This window comes from Onychostruthus taczanowskii, unplaced genomic scaffold, assembly GCF_017590055.1.
Source record: "Onychostruthus taczanowskii isolate IOZ18803 unplaced genomic scaffold, ASM1759005v1 scaffold28, whole genome shotgun sequence".
In the NCBI taxonomy this organism is placed as follows: domain Eukaryota; kingdom Metazoa; phylum Chordata; class Aves; order Passeriformes; family Passeridae; genus Onychostruthus; species Onychostruthus taczanowskii.
The window spans coordinates 4,428,664-4,454,245 of record NW_024500128.1 but is presented as its reverse complement, the minus strand read 5'-3'; the positions used below and the strand labels follow the sequence as shown (position 1 = coordinate 4,454,245).

General features: G+C 43.8%; 4 protein-coding genes across 14 annotated transcripts in view; 1 reads left to right on the top strand and 3 right to left on the bottom strand.

The window, feature by feature from the left end:
• The window catches only part of GLB1 (galactosidase beta 1), a 41,095-nt gene extending 30,667 nt beyond the window's left edge, over nucleotides 1-10,428 (bottom strand). Inside the window, exons 1-2 of the mRNA XM_041407788.1 lie at nucleotides 10,296-10,428; nucleotides 202-371 (exon numbers count right to left, since the gene is read on the bottom strand). Coding sequence (XP_041263722.1) covers nucleotides 202-371; nucleotides 10,296-10,349 — 224 coding nt within the window. The 5' untranslated portion in view covers nucleotides 10,350-10,428. The remainder of the gene's footprint in view (nucleotides 1-201; nucleotides 372-10,295) is intronic.
• On the bottom strand, nucleotides 2,997-10,431 carry TMPPE (transmembrane protein with metallophosphoesterase domain). Of its 2 annotated transcripts, none has more exons than XM_041407789.1 (2): nucleotides 10,296-10,431; nucleotides 2,997-7,543 (listed from the first exon to the last, which is right to left on the bottom strand). In XM_041407789.1, exon 2 carries the CDS (start codon nucleotides 7,452-7,454, stop codon nucleotides 6,138-6,140), a length of 1,317 nt encoding a protein of 438 aa, XP_041263723.1. In that variant the 5' UTR covers nucleotides 7,455-7,543; nucleotides 10,296-10,431; the 3' UTR covers nucleotides 2,997-6,137. The 2 variants fall into 2 exon arrangements, with proteins under 2 accessions (XP_041263723.1, XP_041263724.1); XM_041407790.1 differs by lacking the exon at nucleotides 10,296-10,431 and adding an exon at nucleotides 9,852-9,978 and having other exon boundaries at nucleotides 3,006-7,543.
• CCR9 (C-C motif chemokine receptor 9) lies at nucleotides 10,348-17,980 on the top strand. The gene is made up of 2 exons (XM_041407721.1): nucleotides 10,348-10,578; nucleotides 16,820-17,980. Exons 1-2 carry the CDS (start codon nucleotides 10,348-10,350, stop codon nucleotides 17,978-17,980), a joined length of 1,392 nt encoding a protein of 463 aa, XP_041263655.1.
• Nucleotides 17,981-21,553: 3,573 nt separating this feature from the next.
• FYCO1 (FYVE and coiled-coil domain autophagy adaptor 1) overlaps nucleotides 21,554-25,582 on the bottom strand; it is a 44,979-nt gene continuing 40,950 nt past the window's right edge. For all 10 annotated transcript variants that reach the window (XM_041407769.1, XM_041407776.1, XM_041407768.1 and 7 more), the window contains one exon: nucleotides 21,554-25,402. In XM_041407769.1, coding sequence (XP_041263703.1) covers nucleotides 25,327-25,402 — 76 coding nt within the window. In that variant the 3' untranslated portion in view covers nucleotides 21,554-25,326. The remainder of the gene's footprint in view (nucleotides 25,403-25,582) is intronic.

Genomic DNA, 25,582 nt, shown 5'->3' with positions numbered 1-25,582 from the left:
AACAGACTGCTGGTTACAACCTGCCCAGCTGCCCCCATTTATGTGGTCAAAAGTCATCCTGTATCACCCTTAACTTCTCCAGAGCTTCCTCACCCATTACTGAAAAAATAATAAACAAGTAACAATGGCAGCATTCCTCTTAATGACTTCTCAAGCAGCTCCCAGGACCACAAATCACCTGGAAAGTCAACAGCTACTCACGTTTGAATGGCATCAAGCCCTGCCATCTTCATCTTCAGCAGGCGGTCTTTCCAGTAATACGAGGGCACCCGCGAGTAGTGAATGCTGCCGGAGATGTAACGGAAAGCTTTCCCATCCTTGACAAAGCAGTTGGAATCATAATCAATCCCAAAACTCCTCTCAGGTATATTCTGTACACAAAAACAAAACAAAAGACACAGCATAATTTTTTTCTGCCTTGAAAGACACAGCAAACAGGTCATGCAACATCTGTGTGTTGTCTACAATAGAAGATAACAATGGTCATAAAATAAGAGATGGTGAATGACTTTCCTTTAGCTATCTATAGCTCACCTGAGCCTTAGCACAACAAATCAGCAAAAGGGAGCCAGTGTAATGTGTCACAGGATTACAGAACAAGGAAACTAGCAGATATAGTTAAAAGAAAACACACTCCCTCCTGAAAAATGGAGGACAAAATTGCTAAGCCAATATGCCTATCCCTAGACTGTCATTAAAAAGAGCAACTGAGATAACACTTTACAATCATTTCAAGACTACAAACTCCAAGGAGGAAGATGACACCATGTTCCATCTGCAACAAAGGCATTATTTTACAGAAAACATAAAAAACATAGTGGAAAATGTCCTAGATACACATAGGAATTCAAAGCATTTGCCAACAGTGAAAAAGTGAAATTGTGTGGTGGATGTGTACCGACAGGTATGAGAGGATACAGCAAGAAGCTGGCAGGAAAACAAGAAAAGCAAGGAGCTGCAAAGTGCTGCACAGCACAGGCTTTTTATGCTCTATTTCCACAAACACGGACCCATTCTTAAGATTGCTTAACTTTATTAAGATAAATAAATCTTGATTCAACAAACGTATGGGCCTGTCAGGTCTCTCCAAAATCAGGACCACACAGAATTTGGAAATACAAACCAACTGCTCTGGAATACATGTAACTCAAGGGTTGGGATTCTCCGTAGGAAATTATGATGCTATAGTAACTCCAGGCTGTTAGACCTCAAACAAACTATTGCTGCAAAGGATGTACAGGTACAGCTGCTTAATTCCTGTTCAATTTAAATGTATGTGAGTTTTTCCTGATCTTTCATTTATAACCTGCATCTTGATGGCTGGGCATGCTGCACTAGGATGGAATTGTTCCATGTGTACCTATGAAGGAAACTATTCACCCTTACAGACACCAAGCAGATGTTTCACATTCTTCAAACGTTTTTACTCTAGGGTGCTGTGACAAGTGCAGAGCTAAGTGCTTCAAAATGATCATGACTAAGTGGAAACTGAAACCAAACACAACACAGAAAAGAAACCAAAAAAGGCACCACTATGGATAGAAGCACACATTAAAAGGCCACTATCCCTGGAAATAAGGAGAGGCAAATTAAATTGCTGTGGTGTCCCTCTGTAAGGGGATTTTAACCTCCTCATTCAGACTAACCACATCAAGAGGTCTAGGGAAAAGACCGTTCCATTCATGGCAGAGAACTGTTGAGATCAGAAACGTAGGAAAAAACTTTACATGCCCTCAGGGACAGACACTCCTGGCAGAGAGCCATGGCTATCTTAAAACAATTAAAGGGAGGTGCTAATTATGAAAGTGGTAATCATTGAACCAATTACCATTTAGAAGTCAGGTTTTTTAAGCTGTGACCATAGCTGTAAATCACCTTCCCAACACATACACTTCCTGACACAGTGGTACTACGTGGCTGAGGAGAGGGAGGAAGCTACCAGAATACTTTGAATTCACCTCATTCATCATCCATTGTAAACAGACTTCCTTCATGATCAATTCCTCAGCATCACTTCATTGTCAGTGGATGATCCAGGGCTTGAAACAAAAACAAGAGAGTTCTCCTCATGAATTTAAGTCTGGCTCTGCCAATACTGTATACTCACCGTTGTGAATATGCAGGGAATTCATTCCCACTTTGTCTCCCTAGAAGATGGGGTAGTGGCTTTGCTTGTTTGGTAAGCAACACAAACAGCACTGTTTGGGGTCCCACTGCCTTCATACCAAATCATATCAGTGTCCAGCTGAAAATTCAGATCCTTACAGGTAATGGTATCATGTTGCACCTTACATCCTCAGAGCATACTCACATGGAAATGAGAAGAACTAAAGAATTTGTCCTTGCTTAAATCAAGTAAGAGTTTATTTTTGCAACCTTAATGCTATTTCAAAATTTTATAATGTGCATGTCTCTTGACACAAAATTTTTCTTCCCATCTTCAACACATGACTATTTATCAGTAGCAAAAATCTCTCATTCTGCAAATCTACAAAACAGGGGTGGGTTTTTTTCTTATTTAGAAAGCAAACAAATGCAGGTACCAATCCTCCGTCTCTGAAGATTTTTAGCCTCTCTTAGACCAATCACAGAACACCTCTTTCTCAACCTCAAAGCTTAAGTATCAAAATTGAGTACCATAAAACACTAATTTTCTTCTGTTCCTCCCAAAATATTCTCTTAGTAACCTCTCTGTGCCCTCTCAGTGGTCCTTTTCTCTGCATCACACCCTCACCCCTGCTGTCTGCACCTTTTTCTCCTAATAGGCTTCAGGCAAACGTAACAGTGGCCTTTCCCACTTTCCACCATAACTCATTTAGCAGTAAGGGTGTAAGAGTTTACAAAACTAGTCAGGTTTATTTTTGGTAGCTTTTTGTTGGTAAATAGAATGAGTGTGTTAAAACTATTCAGCATGAACTGCTACAATACATACTGGCACAAAATAAAAGGTCATTAGAGGCCTCATAGTTGATTATAAGAATAAAGTTTTATTAAATCCCAACATTTAAAGCATTTGTTATACCACAATTTACATATTTTCCAATCCATTCTATAGTAATTATATAATAAATATAATTTTCACAAAGTGACAATACTATTATATTCTGCTATAAATTCTGACATTAATTAACTCCTCCTCAGCCCCCAATGAACTGGCCTTTTATAGGACAAAATATATATGTTCATTTAGTTAAGTTCTCCAGATTAAATACATTACACACACACACATAAAATTTACAAAAACAAATTTAAAAATTAAAAAATAAGGAGCACAGCAATTTTTCTTCATCTGAAATACTGAACACAGGTCTGCGTTGAGTACATTCAAATCAAACTGGAAAAAGTATAGAAAGAACCTTGAGGGACAGATAGAGACTGCTGATTAGAGAGATTATAGAAATGGTTCATTTCTTTTATCAAACAGAAGGCTGATCTAGGATACTTTCCATTCATAATTAAAAAGCAAAATAAGAAAAGGCTTTGAAGTCTTTTGGCACAGAAAGAAAGCATTTTAAGTATGAAGTAATCAGCAGCAAACAACCTCTCAGAGGGAGAGATACAAAAAAAGGTGCAAGAACTAAGTTACATCAGGAGAACTCAACAAATGTATGAAATGACAATATGACCACTCCTAAAACGATGCATATCTGCTTCTGAAAGGATACATAATTATCTTCCAAGAGAGGCACATACAAAGTAATGAAGAAATTCTGGGATGGAAGGACCCCTTCAGCTATGTTTTTGCAGACACTTGATCAGAATGAAGAGAGATATAAAAAGGGCAGGAAAAAAAATGTAAATAATACTAGCAACTCAATGAGAAACTGACACGATCTAAAATCAGTCCCACAAATGCCTCCTGTTGAGGAAACTGGCTTAACAATTAGCCTTCTTAACACGGTAAGAACATTCAGTGCAACAAGTGTAAAAATCCTCCTGGACTACTGGCCAGGTGAGAATACTCTGCACCACTAAACCCAGAACACAGCTCTTAACTGAAGGCGAGCTGACAAGTAACTAGAGGGTTACAGGCAATCAAAACTCCTTCCTTATTCCTTCCCCATGTGACACTATGCCACCAACTGCAAAAAGCCTCAGATGGATCCCACATGGACAGTGGGCAGTGTTGAACACACATGGATACTTTAGTATACTTAAGCAGATATTATCACACAATCATAAAAAAAAAGTTTACAAAATTATAAATGGTGGGAAATAGAAATTATCTAATCTGGCAAGCAGAGAGCATGGCTGGTAAGGTATTCAGTCTTTCAGAAGAGGACTGCCTTCTCCAACAATTCCACTAACCTTTGTGACACATTTAGAGTATTTCTCATTATTCCTGAGTAAAAATGTAAGATGCTTGTACAGAGGAGTAGGATACAAAACCTAGCATAGGAATTAGAAGCTCTGCCTGGGAGATGTTCAGAGTGGATGAACCTGAAAATTTAATTTACAAAACCCCTAAACTTTACAAAGCCTACAGTACTTTTCAAACACAACCCTACTTATCTCCTTCAACATGAGAACAGAAGCTGAAGAATGGAACCATGTGTATATGGTTGTTTGGTTCAGGATCACACAGGAACACAGGAAAAGACTGAACACCACAGCTCTGGTCTTCCATCCTCAGTTTCCTGGATAAGAATGACTCTCTTTTGTCTCATGCTGTGGGTCTGCCTGAGGGAAACACGGGCACTGGTGGCCAGAAAGGCAGAGCAAGGCAAACCCTGCAGCTACAGCTGCAGACTACAGAGGCAGAATTCCCTGGCTCTAATAGTTTGTGGTGTTTCATGCAGCAACAATGAGGTGGGAGAGAAGGGGAGAGAAGATGCACAGAAGTAAAGTATTTCATTAGCCTGGACAGAAGTCACACATTATTTTATATCCTGGCTTTCTTACGTGAACACAAAGATATAGAAACAAGAATGTTCGTATCAATTATTCTCTAATACCTCAAATTTCCCATAATTATGTTAATTTATGACAAGCTCTTCTATGAAAGATGGGAAGAAATCCTCCATCCCTCATTATCCTGTAGCAGTTACTCTCCTATGTGCCCATCAGACAACCAGGACACTGACATGCAAATGTTCTTAGGGAAAGTCATCTGCTGCAGAGTTTAGTCTCATTAAAAGAGGATATAATTTACTTAACTATTAAAGCCTTTAACAAATTTCAAGCATTAACTCATTTGCATTGTTTTCAAATAGCATCTGCTTACTCTTGCAAGAGAAAAATAATGGAGAAGAAATTAGGCATAAAGAAAAAAATACAGAATGAAAACAAAAGACACTGAGTATTTCAGCTCTGGAAATAGGGCCTTATATAAGGAGGTACTGTATGCTCAGACAGCAACAGAAGTTAATTTTGGAATTTTCCTCATTTGCTTTTATTAGAGCTATTTTCAGTAAACAATTACTTGATGCCCAACTATTCCAGGGAAAATGCCTGAGAAAGACAGCTACTTTTACCTTTTGGTGTCAGTCTCACCAACTTTTTTAACTGGACAAAACTGAATTTCAGAACTGATGCCTGGCAACTTATAGTACTAGTAAGCACAGACTTGAAGCCCTGGTGCATGCTGCAGACAGCTAGCAGGATGAAAATATCCAGCCTCAATTAAAAAAAAAACCAAACACTAAACTATTAAACTCTTCGTTTCCCAAGCCTCCTAGAGTTTACATACTCAGTGCACACACTTGCAGGCCTTTCTGCAAAGCATGCATACGTGACTTCACTGCACAAGCTCAGAACTTCTTCTGCCTGAGATGTGATAAGGCAGCTGCCTGATGGACACCAAACAGTGGAACATGAAGTAGCTGCAGGACACAGGTATTACTAAACATGCACAGGACACATTATCTCTGTGACATCAGTGTTATCATTAAATGCAGAACCTCAACAATAATGAACTCAAAGACGTAATTACTTCAGTAATTTAACATGTCCCAAATTTGTTTCATAGGCCCAAGATACAGTTAGTGTTTTCTGCTCAAACTTAACAGAACCTGCTGAAGTTCAGCCCAACACATCTTCTCTGGCTTCCCTGAAAAAGGATTTGCTTTCATAGTAGAAGAGCCAATATACTGGCCAAGAAAAAAAAACAATTAGAAGTCTGTCAAACAGAAAACTCCTCAAGGAGAACGTAGAATAATCTCTGTTATTTCAGCTCTGCTGCCCAGCCTCATGGGTATTCCATAGTACATCGTTCCCGGGCTGACGTAGACAAAGGTATTCTGCCCAACTTGGTACAAGCCAACAAAGAATGGATTCAGAAGATAAGCTCCAGCATTTAGAGGGAAAATCTGCCCCCCATGAGTATGGCCAGAGAGAATTAAATTTATGTCTGGTCTCTCCTGAAGGGCCCACTTTGCAGCAATTGGCTGATGAGCTAAGAGCACTATTGCATGCTCACTGCTACAACCTCTGAGAGCTTTTTTCAAATCCATGCCATGTCCCGAATAGCGCAACACATCTGCTTCAATATCATCCACGCCAGCCAGGCAGAACCAGTCAGAAGCGCTCTTTGGTGAAACAATCTTCACGTTCTCGTTATGCAATGGCTGAATGTTAAATGATTTTAACAGCTCAAACCAGTTGCTAACATCTGAGGTGTAGTACTCATGGTTTCCTGTCACAAAGTAAGTGCCCAAAGGGGAATCAAGTTTTCCAAGAGGCTCAACAGCAGGTCGTATGATCTTTGCCTCAGCATCAGATAGATCCCCAACAATCACGGTGATATCTGGTTTTAAAGCCTTAACCATTCTCACTATCATGGCAAGCTTGGTCTTCCCAACTGTAGGCCCCAGATGGATATCTGAAAGCAACACCACTTTCAGGTTGTTCATTGTTGAGGGCAGCTTGTGAACTGGAATCTCCACTGAATTCACCGTAGGGGGCTGGGAAGCATTTAACAGCCCAACAACAGTCAGCACAACAGTCAGCAAGACTGCCAGAACTGGTTTCAGTGCTGTTCTGTTCTTGTTGCCAGTGCCTGCCTTAGCGCCTCTCCCAGCCAAGAGCTTGTAAGCCTGCTCTACAGTGCCTAGAGTGAAGAGGAAAAAGATCAGAATAATATAGGCTCCCAAGCAAGTGTAGGCAGCTAAAGAAAAGAAATAGGGCTCTTCTGCAACAAGAAATAGCAATGTAAAGAAGCTTGAATGAGCCAAAGCTAGAAATATGAACACAGCTAATTTCCACAGCATGAAACAGAAGGAGCTGGCAGCTGAAGACCTGGTGAACGTGGTGACTGTGCTTCTCCAAACATGAAGAGATCCCGTCAACATGAGGGTATTAGCAAATAGTGCCATTTGCAGCCTTAGAAGCCAGCGCCGCGTCCTGAAATCAAGTTTTTCCGCCAGGTAACTCCGTGATAGCATCATGGAGAAGAAAACCACTCCTGCAGCCACTGCAGCCTTGGCTTCAATGGGCAGTTGCTTGAAGGAGATCATCTTTGCTTCCTGACTGTTCCCTTCTGTTCTGCAGAAGTCTCCAGAAGTCAATAATGTGGTTATGAAGGGATGCCTTGGGTCAACAAAGCCTGCAACCAGGAACCAGTATGAGCCGCTTTAAAATATTACACACATTCCCTTTTTCCCAAACTGCAATAAAAGACTGTTACTCTACATAATACACAAGATACTGGGTCATGCAGAATCACTGTCACAATGACATAAAGGAGATGTCCTTTACGTCATTGTGATGAAGTGGAGTAAACAGACAACAGAAAAGACTGGATGCTGGAAGTCCCCTTCCAAACTCCTTGTCTGCCTCCCTCAATCATTTCTCCCCAACACCCCCTCTTCTTTTAAACACTTTTTTCTCATCAAGACTTCCTAATGGTAGATGGCAATACATCACAATGTATCACAACAGTGATGCAATGAGTCCTGGGAAAAACCATTATAGCATTTGTAAATCCCACACATGTTCTGGGACTAAGTTGCTTCTGATATTAACTTAATACATGATTTCTGTTCTTCTTGCCAAGCAGTTGGCTCCATCTGAAAAGCAGGCATCGCCCTACATCATTCTTACCAAATGCAAGAGTTTCTACTAACACATGCTACAGCAGCAGTGAAATCCCCACTGCAACAGGTGCAACTGTGGTCCCAGAAACTGCAGATGATCAGCAGATATCCTTGTCTGCTGTTGTGAATCAGATTTCTCCAAAGCCCTGCAAATCAGTAGGATCAGTGAAACTCACACTGTGTCTTGCTACTCACTTCCAGCTCACTTCCACTACATGTAGTTTTCCAAGACTCAACACCTGTTCTAGTATATCCTGGTCTAACAGGATGCAACCAAGCTGAAAAGAGATTAAAATACTACACCCTGCTCCTTTAGAGGGGAGCACAGAAACTAATGCATGACTGCTCACAGACTGGAAACAAACAAGCAAGCACCAGTTATGTTTCAATGGTAGCAGAATTCCCTGGTTTGCTCTGTATTTTGCTCAATCATGGTATTTCTATTAATGCTCAGGTTGCACATTTCTATTTAGAAGAAACCTATTGTTTTATCTTAATCATAGATGAAAAAAATTTGGGTAGTCTTTCATAACATACAACAGAAACTGTGTCTGACATAATAGTCCCATAACAGCACAATTATTTTCAAAACACTTCCTGTCTCTCAATCCACACTTAGAGAAAGCAAGCGATCATTACAGCCAAAAATATCCCAGAACTAGGGCACAAAAGCAGCATTGTAGGGCTCAGCAGTGAGCCTAAGCCCAGAAGTCTGCAAACCCCAGTTTGCCTGGTTACTTATCTGCTGCATATGTCCTCTCAAGCTAATTTAAAATAACATTAGCACACCTGTGATGACAAGACCCTGATCTACTCTGAGGACTAGACCAAGTTTCAAAAAAAACCCTTCCCTCACTGCTTGTGTCAGGGAACGGTGGGCTGATAAGGGAAATTATGCCTGCCAGCCTCAGCTCCTCAAACCCTCTCAGTTGTTACTAAACTACTCTTAAGAAATAGTGCTATTTTGCACATATGTCTCTACAGGAAACACACAGAGCTAGGAAGATAAGAGCACAAGAAATGCCCTACTGATTCAAGTCCATAGGTCCTCCAGGCACCATGCAATACTCTGTCTGGACAACAGCAGTTAGAAATGCTGTTTAAGGAAATGACAGGACCCTGGCCACAGTCTGTGGTCTGCTCCTTCATACTCCTTCAGCTGACCCAGCTGCTACACTAGGGATGTTAGAGGGCAAAATCCTTGCACAGTCATTTCTTGTTAAAAACGGATGTTGGAAAGTCTTGGATGTTGCTTGTGAGCCTGATGTATTTAAATGTGACAAATCCATTTTTTTAATCTGTTGAGTACTGTCTGGTTCTACAACCACCCATGGCAGAAAATTCTCAAAACTATGTATTTTTACAATATTTTATCTGCTTGAAACGAACCTATTAAATCCCCCAAAAGTGCTAATACTACCAAGTTTGAAGAGTATTTGTTCCTGCCTGCCACCTTCAAAATTTTGGAAGACTCAGCAACAACCTCACCCCTAAGAAAGCACACACTAACTGTGACCCAATCTTCCCTTCCATACGGTCTCACGTGATGTTGTTCTATTTTTCATACATCTTTAACCACCCGTGCCCCATCCAACCACAACATCTACCACGGTCATAGCATCACTCTGCCTTCAACTCGAGGCATAAACCACGAGAACTGCGGAGCATGAGGATTCATCCTTAGGCTGTGGTATTGTGTGCCCCGGGACAAGGCAGCTACAACAGAATCTGTGGAGAACAGGAAAAACCTCTTTCCCTCCTCTCACACACCACAGGACGAGCATGTTTTCCCACGGGATCTACCAGCAGTGTCCGTACCGGTTCCCCCACGGCTCCGGGTTGCTCAGCGAGGCCTCCGCGATTCCCGGGCGCGCAGGGAGCCCCGGCGCCGGCAGCACCGCTGCGGCCGGGCGGCCACGCCGGCCACCACCCCCGTTAGGCGGCACCGCCAGCCCTTCCACACCTCCAGCGGGCCGGGAGCGGCCGGCCTGCTCGGGAGAAGGGCACCGACCCCTCCCTGCCCCGGCTCCGGGCTCTCCCCCTCGGCGCAGCCACAAGCCCGGCACCCGCGCCCCGTGCGCCGCCCACTAGCCCTAAATTGCTCATGCTTTAAAAAAGGACCGAGGCGAAGCGCCTTCCTCCAGCGGCGACAGGAGGCCCCTGCCAGCCCTCCCTCCGCCACGCCGGCCCCCGCGCCCCTCAGAGCCGGCCCCCGCTGCCCCGGGCGTCCCTGGCGGAGGGGGAGGCGAGGCGGGCACTCACCGCCGCCCGGAGGAGCGCGGCCAGGGCGGCCAGCGGGAGCAGGAGCCGCAGCATGGCGGGCGGCAGCCAGGAAACGGCGGCGTCAGCTGACGGCTCCGCCGGGAAACGGCCGGCGCAGGACGGGCATCCCTCCTCCTCCTCCTACTCCCTCCGCACCGGCACCCGGCAGCGGCGCTCCACCCCTCCGAGCCCGGCCTCCTCCTGCCCTTCCCTCCCGGGACACCCCCTGGCAGCCCGTCGGGTGCTCCTGAGGCCCTGCGGCTGGGTGCGCTGCTTGCCGTGTGTAAGCACTGCCGTGCAGAGTCAGGAACTCACTGGAGACTTTGGGATACAACCTCCGATGCTGAATGCATCCAAGCATTTCTCCCATACAGAAGTTTCCAAGATGGAAAGGTCTTGCTGACTTTTACCTCCCCTGGGCAGCCCATCGTCCTGACGGGAAGCACTGGGCCTGTGAGCTCTCCTTCCCATGTTAAAGCACTGTCATCCTCTTTCGGGAGCGCTGCGCTGAAATCAAGAGACGGCCGCCAATGCTGAGTACGTCTCCAAGGATTGCTCCCACGCAATAGGTGCCAGGACAGAAAGCTGATTCTGGCCTTTACCTCCAGTGGTAAATGAGTGGTTTTGGACCATCATCTACAGCCCCACACACATTCCGGCTGGTCCAAAGCCAAGGACTTGCCCCAGCTCCCCAGAGGAATGACAGAACAGCCACAGCCTCTGCCACCTTGGCTGGGCAGAAAGGCAGAAAGAGGCATTTTCCCAGGGGACCTCACTAACTAGTTCCCAGAGCGGCCTGAATTTTGCTCACTTCATATCCAGAGTTGAAGTTTTGCTGGCAGTTTGCCTCCTGTCAGCAGAGATTTTAAACTTGATTGCCTCATGGTTGCAGTGGCCAAGAAAGCCGCAAATCATCACTCAAGAAAGTCACAAATCATCACTTTGCCCACAAGTCCCTCTCTGTTAACAAGCAACAAATCAAGGAGGGCACCTTTCCCAGTCAGTTCTCATAGTACCTGTACCAAGAGGTGTTTCAGGAATCCTATGGACCTGTTATCAGCTATTTTGATTTACAAGTACTTAATTGCTTAAAGACTAATTTGTTGGTGTTGCCATCCTGGCTGGGTGGCCTATAGTAGACTCCCACAATCACAGACGCTTTATTTGTTTGTCCTTTAATCCTTACCTGGAGGCTCACTTATGCCAGTGACTGTGCATCTCTGGGGCTGAGCCAAGGCTTCTAAGCTCCTCTTGCTTGTTCCTCATGCTGTGTGTAGAAGCACTTCAAATGCAGTTCCTTATACCCAGTGCCTCGTGTAGCCAGCTAGGATCTCACTGGCGCACGGTCTCTCAATCTTTGGTGTGCCATTCCTTTGCTCATCCCTGGTGAGCCTCATTTTATCCCTTTGCCCAGCACACCTCTGCAGGGAGTTAACTCGGGAGTTAAAAGTACGAGCCAGCCTGCAGCATGAGTTACAAAGCCATTGGTTCTTCTAAAATAGTAGTTGGACCTGAGATCTGTAGTTTTTCTATCTCTCAGGAACAGATGCAGCCAAAAGGATGTTTACTCTAAAATGGGTACTCCAAACTAGGCAAGCAGACACAGGCAGCTCCCAATTTAATTAAGAATACACAGCACAGGAATATGAAGACCTGACAGAAATGAGAATCTTTAACACCAGCCTTTAGGGTCTGGTTTGTCTGTCCCCACTTGCCAAGTGCCCTGTAAAAGGAGCTGCTGGTGACATGGCTCTTTACAGGAATTGCTAAAACAGTCCATGCAAGCAAACAGGAACTGGATTCACAGAAATATGTATATATATATATTTGTGGTAGAAACTTGATAACTATGTATCTTCAGTACCTAGACTTTGAACCTGTCCTATTTTTGTGGAGGAAAAGTGTTGCTGCACTTAGGGTAACATAAATAATCCTTTTTTCCCTTCAAGCTCTGTGCTTGCAACTGATCCTTATAGCCAAAACTGTTATTTCAGCTATTTTTAGGAGTTTTTCTGTGCAGGCCTGGGCTGATGCATTTTTGTGATGGATGTTCTAATTGCCAGGACCATTCAGAGAGTTTTCAAGCTGTTTTTTTCCTTTAACTCTCCACCTTTCTGAAGAGAAGGAAAAGTTTAATGACTGTGGACCCATGCTGGAACAAGAAGACCCTTTTGTTTCCTATTTATGGAAATCCCCAGGGACCCCTATGGGTAATCTACATAAGCGAGTAACCTGTCTGGAATTGCAATCAGAGGCACTGATCTCACTGACTGCAAATATCCTCCTCATAGAGTACCGTGAGCTGCAGCCACAACCTTAATGGATCATCTGAGGAGTTACTGAACCTCTCAAGCAGCCTGCTTGGAATGAAGCAGCTTAATGTCCTCTTTTTACCCAAGGAAAGGAAAATAGGCATGTTAAAAGATAGATTTACTGCAAACATGGTGCAGTTTTCACTGTGAAAAAAGGAAACTTCATGGTCAGGCTCAGAAGAGGATATAACCCTAAGTTTTGTTTTGTTTCTGCAAAATCTTTCCAGCTAAGTAAAAACTAATGTTAAATGAAGTACTTCTCTGCCTATAGTACCTGCAATAAATGAAGAGCTTTAAAAATTATCCCCAAATTATGCTTATGCACCTCAAAGTTAAAAAGAAGACAGAAGAAATGTTGGTGGCTTTAGTTTTCTCACTTTAAACAAAACAAAAAACAGTGTTTCACTTGCAAGTTCTCTTGATGAACATGAAAGCAATATATTTGTAAGGAAAACAGAGATTCTTAGTTTTGCATCAATATGAGCTGAAGGGAAATCACAAGTTATCTCACAATGCATGCTGATACTGCAAGAACTGACTGCCTTGTCTCTGGTTTTGCTTGAAAGGATTTAACTATGGATGGCATTGAGTGTGCATACAAGTCAGGAACCAGTTTGGCAGAAATTTGGGAAGAGGAGCTAACATGCACACTTTTCTGCTTCAGTTCGGATTGGGGGCAAAAAAAGCAGCTGTTGTCAGCAATAGTCGCTTAACAAATGTTGTGTGGCAGAAAAGTGATGAACAGGATGAGCAGCTGCCTGTGTTCTGGTCTGGAGGTTTATCTACCCTGGGGGCTTTTAGTACAGTGGGACTGGCTCTGTAAAGTGGTGGGTTAAATTATACTTATTACTTTGCTTCCAGGGAGAATTAAACTAAGTCTGATTAAAGTCACTTAAATCCTGAACGTGAGGGTTCAGATTCATGAAGGAGAGACCAAAGGATGTGAAGATCCTTTGCATCAGAGGCTTTGCTCATGGGCATGCCTTTACTCTACTGCAGTTAATGTAGCTCTCCCAATGCTGAATCAGCTTGCATTATACCAAGGGCCAAACTAGCTTGAATTAAGGATAATTGCCATGGATCCACCGCCAGGCAGCCATTTGCAAGCTCAGAGTAACTCATCCCTAATTCCAGAGACCATGCCTGTGCTTTCACATGTGCTTTCCTTAGCAGGTGCCCTGGGTTTGGCTGAGATCTACTCCCCCTCTTCTGCTTTTCTACAGGATGGCCCACGAGGTAGAAGAGGCCAAGTCCTGTACAGTGGTATCATTATACACATCTATTCCTGTTTCATGAGGAGTTTCAAGATAACAACCAATTATTAGAGATATGCAGACACCTTGGGGGAGATTTTGCAGTGAAACATCCTGGGCTCCTTCATCTTGGAAGGAGATGCTTTGCTGCTGACATGAGCATGATGCCAAGTAACAGCAGAGCCCAACCCAAAACCTAGCCAGAATCACTGTTTTCTCCGTAACTGGAACCGAGCCTGAACTGCAATTTGGAAATTTCCTTGAAGTCTGAGTCAAATGAGCATTGGTCACAGCTGAACACCATGATTAAAGCAAAACCTCATGGTGCTCAGACTTCCTGCAGAGAGAGGAACTTAAATCAGCATCATTTGCATGCCAGCTTACCAGAAAGAAGACATAAGATGTGCAAGTTCATACTTTTATTAACCACTTCTCACTGCCTTTTCAAAGTCTTCCCTGCCACACTCTTCTGGATGGTTGTCACATAAAGATGTGCCACCAGTAGGGACTTCATGGGACTGCCTGCCCTCCTGCCCTGGGTCTCCCCACTTTCTGCAGTAGGAATAGCCTGGCCTTTCCTCTTGAAGGTGGTGTACTTTTGGTTTGCTCCCTTTTGCTGTTGCCAAGCACCTGGTGTTGCAGATCATGAGACAGACCCTGCAATCTTGAGTCCTGCCTGCTGGCAGCCTTGGCAGGCAGCAGTGGGAAGCTGTGACCTTGGGTCAACCTGGAGAGGGCAGGACTAGACCTGGCTCCTCATTCCTGTCCCAGCCTCCCAAAAAGACAGAAGAATTCAGTTCTTGTTCAGGGGTACTTTTTCTCCCCAGTGAAAGTGTTTTGCAGCAGGACACAGCCTAAGAGCAACATCTGATTTGCCCTGTGCTAGATGATGTGCATGAGCAGAAAATTGATGGTATGGGACATGGTCCTTTTGGTATCAAAACAGCTTACCAGGAAAAAAAAAAAAAAAAAAAAAAAAGAAAGAAAGAGAAGATTACCACATGTGTTTGAGCCACCTAAAACATGAAAACCGCAGAGTAAGCAGTCTGTGACAGGTCTAATCAGGCTGAGGCCCCAGGAGTACACACTCAGCTCAGCCTACAAAAAGGTTAATTGTAGGTGTAAATAGCAAACATCACATGCAGAGTGACTCCTGGGTGCCACATCCAGGCTGACCCCCCTGCAGCAACTGTCCCCTCACTCCTCCACTATTCATGTCTCTCTTTCCCATGAGCAGCCTCCATGAAAAAGGAACTAAATTACAAATCACCTATTTTTTTTTCCCCCCACCAAAGTGACCCAGTTACAATGATCTTTCTGTTTGCAATTTCAGATAGGTCTGACAGCTAGAAGAAAATAACATAAAAAAGGTCCCTGGGGATACAGAGCTCTGCACCCTTCACCAGATGCTTCAATGACATGTTAGAAGTGAGTTCTGGGGACAAATCAGGAGTCCACTGACTTGTGCCAGCCATAGCCACAGGTACTTTTAGTCAGCCCACAACAAGAGGGAAGTCAGAGCATGAACATGGGCCATTTCCCCATGGAGGAGGTTTGGCTCCATCTGCTTCTGCTGTGGTTTCTGCAAAGTAACCTCTCAGTTACGTGAGCTGCTTTTGAAGGGGTCTGTGCTAGTTTAAGGTCCCCAGTAGCACTGACTCACCTTGTGTTGTCACCAGGCTTTGTCCCCAGGCATTATTCTGGACAAGCTGGTGCAGAACATGTGGAATACTTACGTGCATTTTCCTTACATCGAGCCCACCAGGCTCAGCTACCTTTTGTGATGGTGAACTGACTAGAAAAGCAATCTACAGCAGAAAAAGCCCAATATTTTTTTGCTTACTGGGGCTTAATGATCAGCTTTGCAAGCCAACAGCAATGAGCACTGTGCCTAAACTCACAGATAAGAAAGAGAAGTTGCAGGTAGAGATTAATCACTTGCTGCAGAGGATGCAAATATTTAAGATTGCAAAGTACTACTAAAGCCAGGTACTTTCCCTTCTTAGTTGCTAGGTAATTTAAGATGAAAATTTCATTTTTTCTCATCAATCTTTTGCAAGATACAGTACTTTTAGATTACTTTTTACATGTGCACACTGGGAAGCCTACAGCTTGTTAAAAATGAGATTGCAGTGACTGTAGTGCATCCAAAGACTTAATAAGCACAGTGACATAGAGAAGCTGAAGACCCAATGTAAGCTAAATGTAAATTTGTAAAATGAAAATAAGTAAATAATTCAAATCAGCATTATCAATTTCTGTGTGGTTTGTTCTTCTTCCGGCCAGAGTTGTTTCAAAGAGCTGAGGTTTTTATTAAAGGTAGAAGAAGAAGAAGTATAAGGAAGAGAGTCACAGTCCTGCTTCAGAGTTGTTTCAAATCAGTTGTTTTCCCCCATCTTTCCCGTCCAGGATACAGAGCTTCTTTCAGGACTGAGGAGCAATCTGGCTGAAGATGGCAGCTGCAAGTGTTGTGAGTATAGAGCTATGTCACTGTTCGTCCCCTTTTCCTTCCCCCCCTCTTTGTCTCTATCAGTTTTCTGCCTCTTTTGAGCCACTGGTCCGTCCCAATGTAGCAGTAACACAAAGACTTCTTCACCTCTTTCCAAGTTGGACAATTTGCCTTTTATTATATGTTTGAAGCCAAGTAAACTATTGTTTGAATTATCTGACAGACATAATGCTTTCACCACCTGCCATTTTAATAACTGAAGTTGGCTGGATGTCGTGAACTGCTCTTTTGAACTGCTCTTTTGAGTTTTTCACTCAATGGGTCATTTTTTAAAATCTCTGCTGTGCTGCACACTCCAAGAAGTCAGAAATGACCTGTTTCACTGGTATCCTTTGCACTTTCTCATTTAAATGGAATACATTAAGCATCTTCAATTGCATCTGGTGGAGAGGGGCAAATGTATGCTTTACTGAGCTTCTCAACACAAATTTACTAGATGTCCTATTGCAGGTCACACATCCTGGCAAGAGTAGCCTGGATTACTACAGGAATGACAGCATGGTGCTATCCCTGTGTGAGAACCCAGTGAACAGCACAGACTTCATGTGTGACAAGAGGCAGGTCAGGCAGTTTGCTCAAGCCTTTCTGCCAGTGTTTTTCTGGCTCATCTTCGCTGTGGGCACAGTGGGCAACACCTTGGTCATCCTTGTCTATTGCAAATACCACTTCAGGAGGAGCATGATGGATCTGTACCTGTTGCACCTGGCCATCGCAGACCTCCTGCTCCTTTTCACCTTCCCCTTCTGGGCCAAGGCTGCTTCTGATGGATGGATCTTTAAGGACTTCATGTGCAAAGTTGTCAACAGCATGTATAAGATCAACTTCTATGGCTGCAGCTTGCTTCTAACCTGCATCAGCTTTGACAGGTACATCACTGTAGTCCAAGCTATGAAAGCTAAAAATTGTAGGCAAAGGTGGCTCCTGCGCAGCAGGCTCATGTGCCTGGCTGTCTGGCTGACATCTGTGAGCCTGTGCATCCCAGAACTCATTTACAGCCAGAGCACACAGGTGGGTGACGTAACAGTTTGCAAAATTATGTACCCACCAAATGTCAGTGTGATCTTCAGAGTTATGGTCCTGGCCTTGAAAGTCATCATAGGATTCTTCCTTCCGCTCATTGTCATGGTGATTTGTTATGCCCTTATCATCAACACCCTCCTACAGGCCAAAAGATTTCAAAAGCAGAAGTCACTGAAGATCATCACCATGATTCTTACAGCTTTCCTCCTCTCTCAGTTCCCGTACAATATTGTTTTGCTGGTCAAAGCCATCAACACTTACACGGGGGTGGTGCACGGTTGTCAGGCTGCCAACCAGCTGGACATCGGGCTGCAGGTCACCCAGATCATCGCCTTCCTCCACAGCTGCCTCAACCCCTTCCTCTATGTCTTTGCTGGTGAGCGGTTCAGGATGGCGCTGGGCAGGATGATGCAAAGCTGTGGCTGCTGCTGGAGCAGGGGCCAGGAGCCCTCCTCTGCCTGTGACAGCCAGGAGCACAGCTCAAACTGGTCCTTTGCCATGCTGGGGGGGCGGCGGGTCAGGAACTCCCTGATCCTCAACACACACTGGACCTCCTCTGTTATGTCCCCTCCTTGCAAAGTCATCCTGTAAGTTAGACCTCACCTTCTCCTCTCCAGAGAAGCACCAAGCTCTTTGGAAACCATTTGTATACCCCAAAGATTATCCCAGAGGGGCAGAAAGGGTTGGAGGCCTGCCCTTGACGTGTGGGACTCAGCTGAGGGTTGCTGGCTGAGAGAACAGGAAACCTTTGGCAGATGGGAGCAAAATGGAACCAATGGAACCATTGCTATAAACAGAACTGATAGATGTCAAAAACTATCTTCGTGACAGCTGGCCCATCTTCAGCTCAGACCACAACCTGAAATAACAAGTCTTACAGCAGGTGATAAACCCAGCTATGGAAGCAACAGAGGCAGATGAAGCATTCTGTCCATAGGAAGCAGCAGAAGGGGCTTCAGCTTTCATTTGCTGTCACACCAGGTTCCCCTATGAATGTGGCCTGACTTGGGAGTCCTGCCAGATTCCTACACCAGATCCTGTCCTGTGTAAAGGAGAATGGCCTTTAGCTCTGACACTGGTTTGTAGCAGTGAACAAATGCTGCTCTCTGTGCCTGGGGAAATGCAACTCTGTTTGGCTGCATAGGTGTTTTTTCTTGCAGAGAAAAGCCAGTTGTTCATGTACATAAAGTGGGCATTGCAGAATGTGGTCTGTCTTTCTCCTGTATTTTAGCTGTGTGATGTTGGGTACGATGGCTCCTGTTTTGATACTGGAATCACATCAACCCTCACAGTAACAAATTGAGGGCTTTGGAGACATTGAGTTGTCTGTGCTGGAGATATTTGTTGTACAGTGCAAAGCTGTCATAAACCAGACCACAAAAGCCAAACCAATGGTTCAGCTGACCACCAGTTATGCACCAATGTCTTTGGAAAATATATTTAACCTAGGACCAGCAAGATAGGGAGTAATTAAGTGTCAAACCTGATGAAATTTGGAATGAGACATCAGGTTGTGGAGGCTGCCATTCCCAGAAGCAGTGTGCTGCAGTGCACCTCAAAACCTGGGCCCACAGGGCATCATTTATCTGTTCCCCCTTGCTCATCCTCTCACAGGAACATGGCCCCACCTGTCCTGCCTGACCGCAGCCTGCACCTCCCACTCTTCAGTTGCAGGATGTACTGCTCAGGAGGCTTTGTTTTAAATAATCTCATGGAACCTGGTTTGCTTTCTGGTGCTTAGCTCTTCGAGGGAAAAAGGGTTTTCATTGTGCATTTATCATTAAAGCATGTTGATAAACAAGAGCTTTCTGCACAGATTGGTGCTGCTTTTCTAGCTAATAGGGTATACCTAGGCAGATGGGGTTCACGTTTCATGTACATTTATTAGGATTTTTTTTTTTTTTACCTTTTCCTTAAAAAGAAAAATGGTCAAAGATGTATATAATTTTCACTGTATGTATAAGAAGGGTATGGGGGGTTTTTGTAATTTGTGCTCAGCAGACAGAAGCCAAAATTAAATAAAGGCACTGTCACATACACCAAGGAGATGAACTGGTTGTTTCTTTTCCAGACATCCTTCCCACTTTGGATCCATACACATAACCTGTTTGCAATCACAGCATTTACCCCTCTCAAAAGAGGCTAAAGGAGAACTTTGCTAAGAGGGTTTATTTCAAATATCTGACCCTCGTGGTGTGGAAGCTGCAGCTGAGAACGCTGAAGGCACCTGAGCAGGTTTAGGCTCCTGAGGTGAGGGCTGGGGTGCAGTCTGGGGAGGTAGGGCAGATTTCTGGGGGCAGGGGAGGAGGGACCACAATGGGGGCAGATGCTTCCCCACAGCCGCTCAGTCCCACTACCCCTTCCTGAGGCTAGGGGTGATAGGGCTCTTACTCAGAGGGCTCTCCTGGCCACCAAAGAGGCCTTTAGTTATGCAAACAAGTAAGTGTGCAAACCTTAGGTGCTGCAAACTCCTCTTCCCTGCACTACGTCTCACCAGCCCCAGGAACCTGAACTTTCTGTGGCCATCTCACAGAAAGTAAAGCTTCTTTAGTCCCGAAAACGCAGTGAGAAACATTCATGCTCAATCAGCAGGTGAAACTGCTGAGGGTGGTGAAACAGCAATGAATTTGCAGCAGTTTGGGGTGACGGGATTGTCCCTGGGTCGTGCACATCCTGCCCTGAGTCAGGCTACTCCCATCACTGTGCCAGGGGAAGCTGGGGACCAACCTCCCTGGGGGTGGTTTTCCCTCTTGGGGTTGGTTCCACCACAGCTGCCTGTGGTCCAGCAGCTGCTGGTGACTCCCCAAGCTGCTCTCACCACACAAATGGGGCGAAGCTGCCTCCCTGCACCCCTCTGGCTGCAACCCTTCTTGTTGGTCAGCACACAGCAGGGACTTGGTCATGGAGGTGTTTTCTGCCATTACTTCCTCCTGCATCTGCTGGGGGCCTCTGTCCACCAGCAGCACAGCTCCTTGTAGTCAAACCCTTCTTGGGCTCCTCTGTCCCTCTGCCCTGATATTTTACTTGGATCTATCCCACCACAATCCCTCTTGTGCCTGGCTAGGGTGTCCCCAACCTTCACCTCATGCTCTCTTCCAGGATGGGAGGTTTCCTCACAGGCAAAGGGTATTGCCTCCCTTGCTCCACGAGCAGTCCCAGGGGACTCTACTCATGTTTTCTGCACAGTTCTAGCAGGATGGGCACCCAGCAGTTGCTGGAAGTCCTGGGAGAGGCCTGAGATCTTCCATAGCTTGGGTCCTTTCCCTTCTCTTTGAGGCCAGTTTTTCCCAGGTCTTCCCAGTTTTGGGCTGTAGTCTCCTATGCTGTTGCTCTTCTTCGAAGAAGAAGCAGCTGGACTCATCCCTGCCCCAAGTGCTGCACTGTCACCGTGGTGCAGGCAGTCACATAGCACAGCACCAGCCTGCTTGCGGTACAAGGGGAGGAAGCTGGGAGAGCCATAGGAAACTTTCACTCTCTGCAGGCAAACGTGCCTACCTGGTGCCTGCTCTGCCCAAAACAGAGACATCTTTATAGAAGCACCTCTTCCAGAGAGCAGGGAAGTGACAGAAAGGTGTGAAAGTACAGGAATTATTACTGTATTTGGACTTCAAAGCATCCCTGTGACACTTCAAGGACTAATGCAGAGGATATGACAAACAACCTTGCAGCAGCTTCACATGGTCCCCACAGAAAAATGCTAGCCTGTGTGTGTACCAAGGCCTGTTCTTGGGGCACAGAAATATAAGGCAGAAGGAGGGTTAGGAAAGCCTTTCCCCTAGCACCAAGGGAGGGGATATTATCCAGGATGGATGAAAATGCATTACTGGAGATGGACACAAAGACTTTCAATGGCTGCAGCAGTTCCCTGCAGGGCTGAGGTACAGCAACGTATGGTCACTTACACATGTACTGGCTATACATAAAACTCATTCTTTGCAGGTTCCTCATACTCCAGATTAGGCTTTGCTGGAGCCTCTCCTAGAGGGAAGCTTCTGAATATGAAGCCAGGACTCTGGAGATGCTCTGAACCTTCTATTGGTAATTGTAGCTTTGAAATGAGGGGATGGAACAACATAAATTTCATAAAACCCCCAAGTAGATGATACAATTATAGATTTATCTTCCACACAATGTTATCTCTACAAGGTAAAAAAGGGACAAACATTCACAATGATAAAGAATTTTATTCTTAAATTCCTGAGGTTAAAAAAAGGGAAAAAAAGCATCAAGAAAAACATTCCAACACAACCATTAACATTTCAGTAACTGTACAGACACTGGTATACATGATTTTTCCCATATCTGGAGCAGGAAGTTTGATGTGAACCGGGCTTGCATTTCTTTGGCAGTTAAGACCAAAAGATGCTTTTGAACAAGTTACAACCTCAGTGATTGAGCATAATTAAAACTAGAATGCAATTTCAGTTTCAGGAAGTCAGGCTTTTGTAGTTTTGCTATTTTTTAATATGGTACACTCTTGTGCAATATGGTACACTCTTTCATTTTTCATAAAGAAACATTGAGTAATGTTGAGTAAAGGAACACTGTCATTTTCTTGAAGAAGCTACATTCTTTCCTTTGCAGAAACCTTTGTAATAAAAAAATCTTACCTCTATATCTCTTTACCCTTTCCAGCACCCAGAAAAACATCTAATTACTTATGCTAATCACAATGTATAATCTAATTGTCCTATGAATGTGACATCTCCTTCAATTAATTTCATGATCAATTAAAAATATTTTTCTCTTTATTTCATTCCTGCAGATAATAAAAAGCCCAATTCAACAAATCCACCTGAGCACCAGTAAATAAACAGATTTTTCAGCATTGCTGGCATAGCTCACACGAACAAGAATTTTATGAATGGAAGAATGAGATGCTTGAATGAAATAATCTCTTGCACAATTAAATAATCTCTTGCACAAGCCTTCCCATGTGCAAAGTCCTTTATTGGAGTTTCCATGATTCCAGTAATGAACTGTCTGGGACATTTAAACAACAGTAATGAACTGTCTGGGACATTTAAACAACTAATGCCAGGTTCTTTACTGTCTCTTCACAGCCTTTTCCAGCAGTTATGATGGGATTAGTGCTCCTGGGAAGCTTCTTTGAACAGCTGCACTCCTGTCCACTTTCACCTTACCAGCCTGATGTTTCATCATTTGAAACTTTTTCTCCTTAAGGATTGTCTTTGGTCAGAAACAAACACTTTCTTTTCATCTTTAAACTACAGGTTCTGACTCCCACTCTTAATCTTCTTCCAGAAAGAGAAAAAAAAACCCAATAAAATTATTCTCAAAGGGCAGGAAAACCTGAAGAAAATACTCAAATGCTAAATGAGAACAATGCAGTGAATTTACTCCCCTTCTCCCAAACACAGGCTTCAGCCAGTCTCAGGACTGTCTACATGAGAGACCTCCACAGAAACATCTGGCATATTACATGGAGACAATTATTTTAAGAGGTACATGAACAGGGGCTTAAAAATATTTGCCACAGGATAAAAAAATGTCAAGAACTGGATGTGGAGAGAAATCAAGAGGCAAGGCTGTCAAATTATTTTTAGTAGAGAGACTTCAAATACTTTTTAAGAGAGATGTCATATTTTGGCTGAAGATACTTGACAGTGTCCCTTTACCTTACATTTGGCATGTTAGAAAGATATCCCTGGTATCAGGGATTCTAAGCAAAATTAGTATTCTAAGTAAACAACAGCAAAATGTTTTTAAAAACCACAACCAAAAGCTTAAAAGAAAACTGCAGCAGACTTCAGTAACAGCTCAGTGAAATTGCATAGCATATGGTACACAGTACTCCATTTTTAAGCAATAAATAATCTCTTCTTACCTAATTAAATATAAAACATAGCTTCAGGACTGAAATATGCTGTAATTCATGAACCGATCCGTGCCATTTATTGCTGTTTATTGCCCACGTCAGTCTCTCGTCCATCTCATTTTCATGCACACAACCAGGTCAGGGCTTAACTACACTGCAGCCTTCAGGAGCTTGCACCTTCCACTAACCATTCTGCCCAGCAGAGGGTTGGGAGCACACCAGCATCATGGGCAAAAAGGCAGCTGAAGGCAAGGGAATGCTATCGATGAGCCAGAGACCTAAATCCTAGGTGCTCCATGAAAAGTAGTCATTTTTTCACAATCTTTTTCAGGATCACTGTATTATAGATTGTTAACAACTGGAACAAATGATGAGCAACCTTTAACTGCAATTATTTTCTTTTCCATGATTAGAAATTTCCCTCTGCCTCAGCTGCTCCTGTGTAAATGTCCAACACTTGGTTTGTGATCTCCACCTTTTAAACAGCCAGTTCTTTGGGGTGGGAGATCCCTTATGGTTATTGGATTGGACCAGCAAAACATAAACACCAGCTGGCCTCTCCTGACCACCTTCCCTAGCTGAGCTTGTTCCTCCAATTTCCTCTTCTTGCTTTTACAAGTTTGCCCCTTTCCTCTCTCCAAACCATTTGCTGTAGTTTATGCTTGCCCTTTTTTCTTCTTCCCCCTCATGCTTTATTTTCTGTCTCCCACCATGACCCCTGTATGTCAACTACACCTGCCACCATGTCTCCACAGGGTTCCTCACAGGTTTTGCTGGTCTTCTACCAACTGCTGCACTAAAACCCTCCAGGTCTGAGGTTTCTTGGGAGAACAGTAACATGAGAAATCAGACACACTTAAATTATGAGGAGGGCTGGTTGGGAGAAAGAGCTTTTCTTCTTTCTCCTGCCAAATGTTTTGCCATTCTATTGGAAGACAGGGATTTTTTTGTACAAAAAATCCACTTTCAGGTATTTGGAAAAAAGCTGAAATTCTATATGGAAAGCAGATGGTTTGCATAGAAGTTTTGTATAAGCGAGAACCCAGTCTTCCCTTAAAAGGCAGTGTTAACAGCCCCCAAATCTGAGATGGAAAGTTAGCAGTTGGATAGGGCAACTGCAAGGCTTAAGAAAAGGACAGAATGCACTAACACGACTGGGAGGAGAGCTCACCAGGCCTGGATATGCATTCCATTTTGGATGGATATTTTGAGACCCGTCAAGCATTATGGCTGCCTTCCACGTGGTCTGGAGAGAGAGATGCTGCTGATCTCCTCAGAATCTGTGCTTTCCTGTGAATGCTGATGAGTAAGGTGCTAAGGCAGGAAAAAGGAATGCTCCTCTTCCTGATATCACTCAGTGAGCAGTACTTTATTCCACAGGGGATGTTCTGTGTTCTGCCACTGGTGCTCACCGTAGGAACTGGGTTCCGTGGGCTAACGTAGAGTATGGTGAGCCAAAGTGAAAGGAGCTGCTGCTTCGTGTTTATTATTTTGTAACTGGTATTCGGTGCCAAAGTATTGGAAAAAGCCAGTTAAGACTTACCAAATCTTAGCCCAGAATGTATAAAACTCCTATGGTTTGCTGCTTATAAAACTTGGAAAAGATAAAAAATTCTAGATGGATTACAATAATTGTGAAGACTGAAGTATTGCATAATTGCTGCTCTGACTGTAAGAGCAGTACAGCAGAACAGAGATGCTTATGTTTACACCTCAAGAGGTGTAAAAATAGGCATTTTTCTTTAAATTTCCTTTTGAAGGATATTTCTGGAAGAAAAATAGCTCAATTTTCAGCAGAAAATTTCAGTTTGCATTTAGATACCCCCAAGTTTATTTTTCTCCCCACTGAAAAAATATTGGTTATTATTGACCTGTTAAACCACACAACATGGCTTTTCAGCAATCTGTACACAGTACAGAACCATTAGTGTTCCTGAAAAGGCTTCTGATTTTAGTGTACACATCTTCTTTTAAGTGCATTAGAACTATTGCATAGTTTCAAAGTCTTCAAACACAGTGGTAATCAGAATGCTTACACATGTACATAAATAATAGCATATCTTAAAAATTTAATTAAAAATACACAGTATAGTAAAGGCTATGGAAAATCACTTCCATCATAGATGACAGGTCGCTCAACAGCCAAGTGATAAAACACTCTTTTTGTGATAAATCTGTTAAGGAAAGAAAGAGAGCAAAAAGATCACATTAGCTGAAGCCAACAAAGAGGGGAAGCCTTAAAAGTGTATTCAGTCTTTCAATTCACTGTTGCCAAAAAGTATGCCTGTGCAAGGGCATCAGGTTTGTTGTTAAAAAGATTACAGTCCTGACTGAACTGTCTTGGAATGAGTCAC

Bases quoted from the DNA above. Each gene is read 5' to 3' on its own strand.
- TMPPE (XM_041407789.1), bottom strand. From the start codon at position 7,454: ATGATCTCCTTCAAGCAACTGCCCATTGAAGCCAAGGCTGCAGTGGCT.
- CCR9 (XM_041407721.1), top strand. From the start codon at position 10,348: ATGGCGGGCGGCAGCCAGGAAACGGCGGCGTCAGCTGACGGCTCCGCC. The intron at 10,579-16,819 runs GTAAGCACTGCC...GTCCTATTGCAG, and splicing joins GGGTGCGCTGCTTGCCGTGT to GTCACACATCCTGGCAAGAG.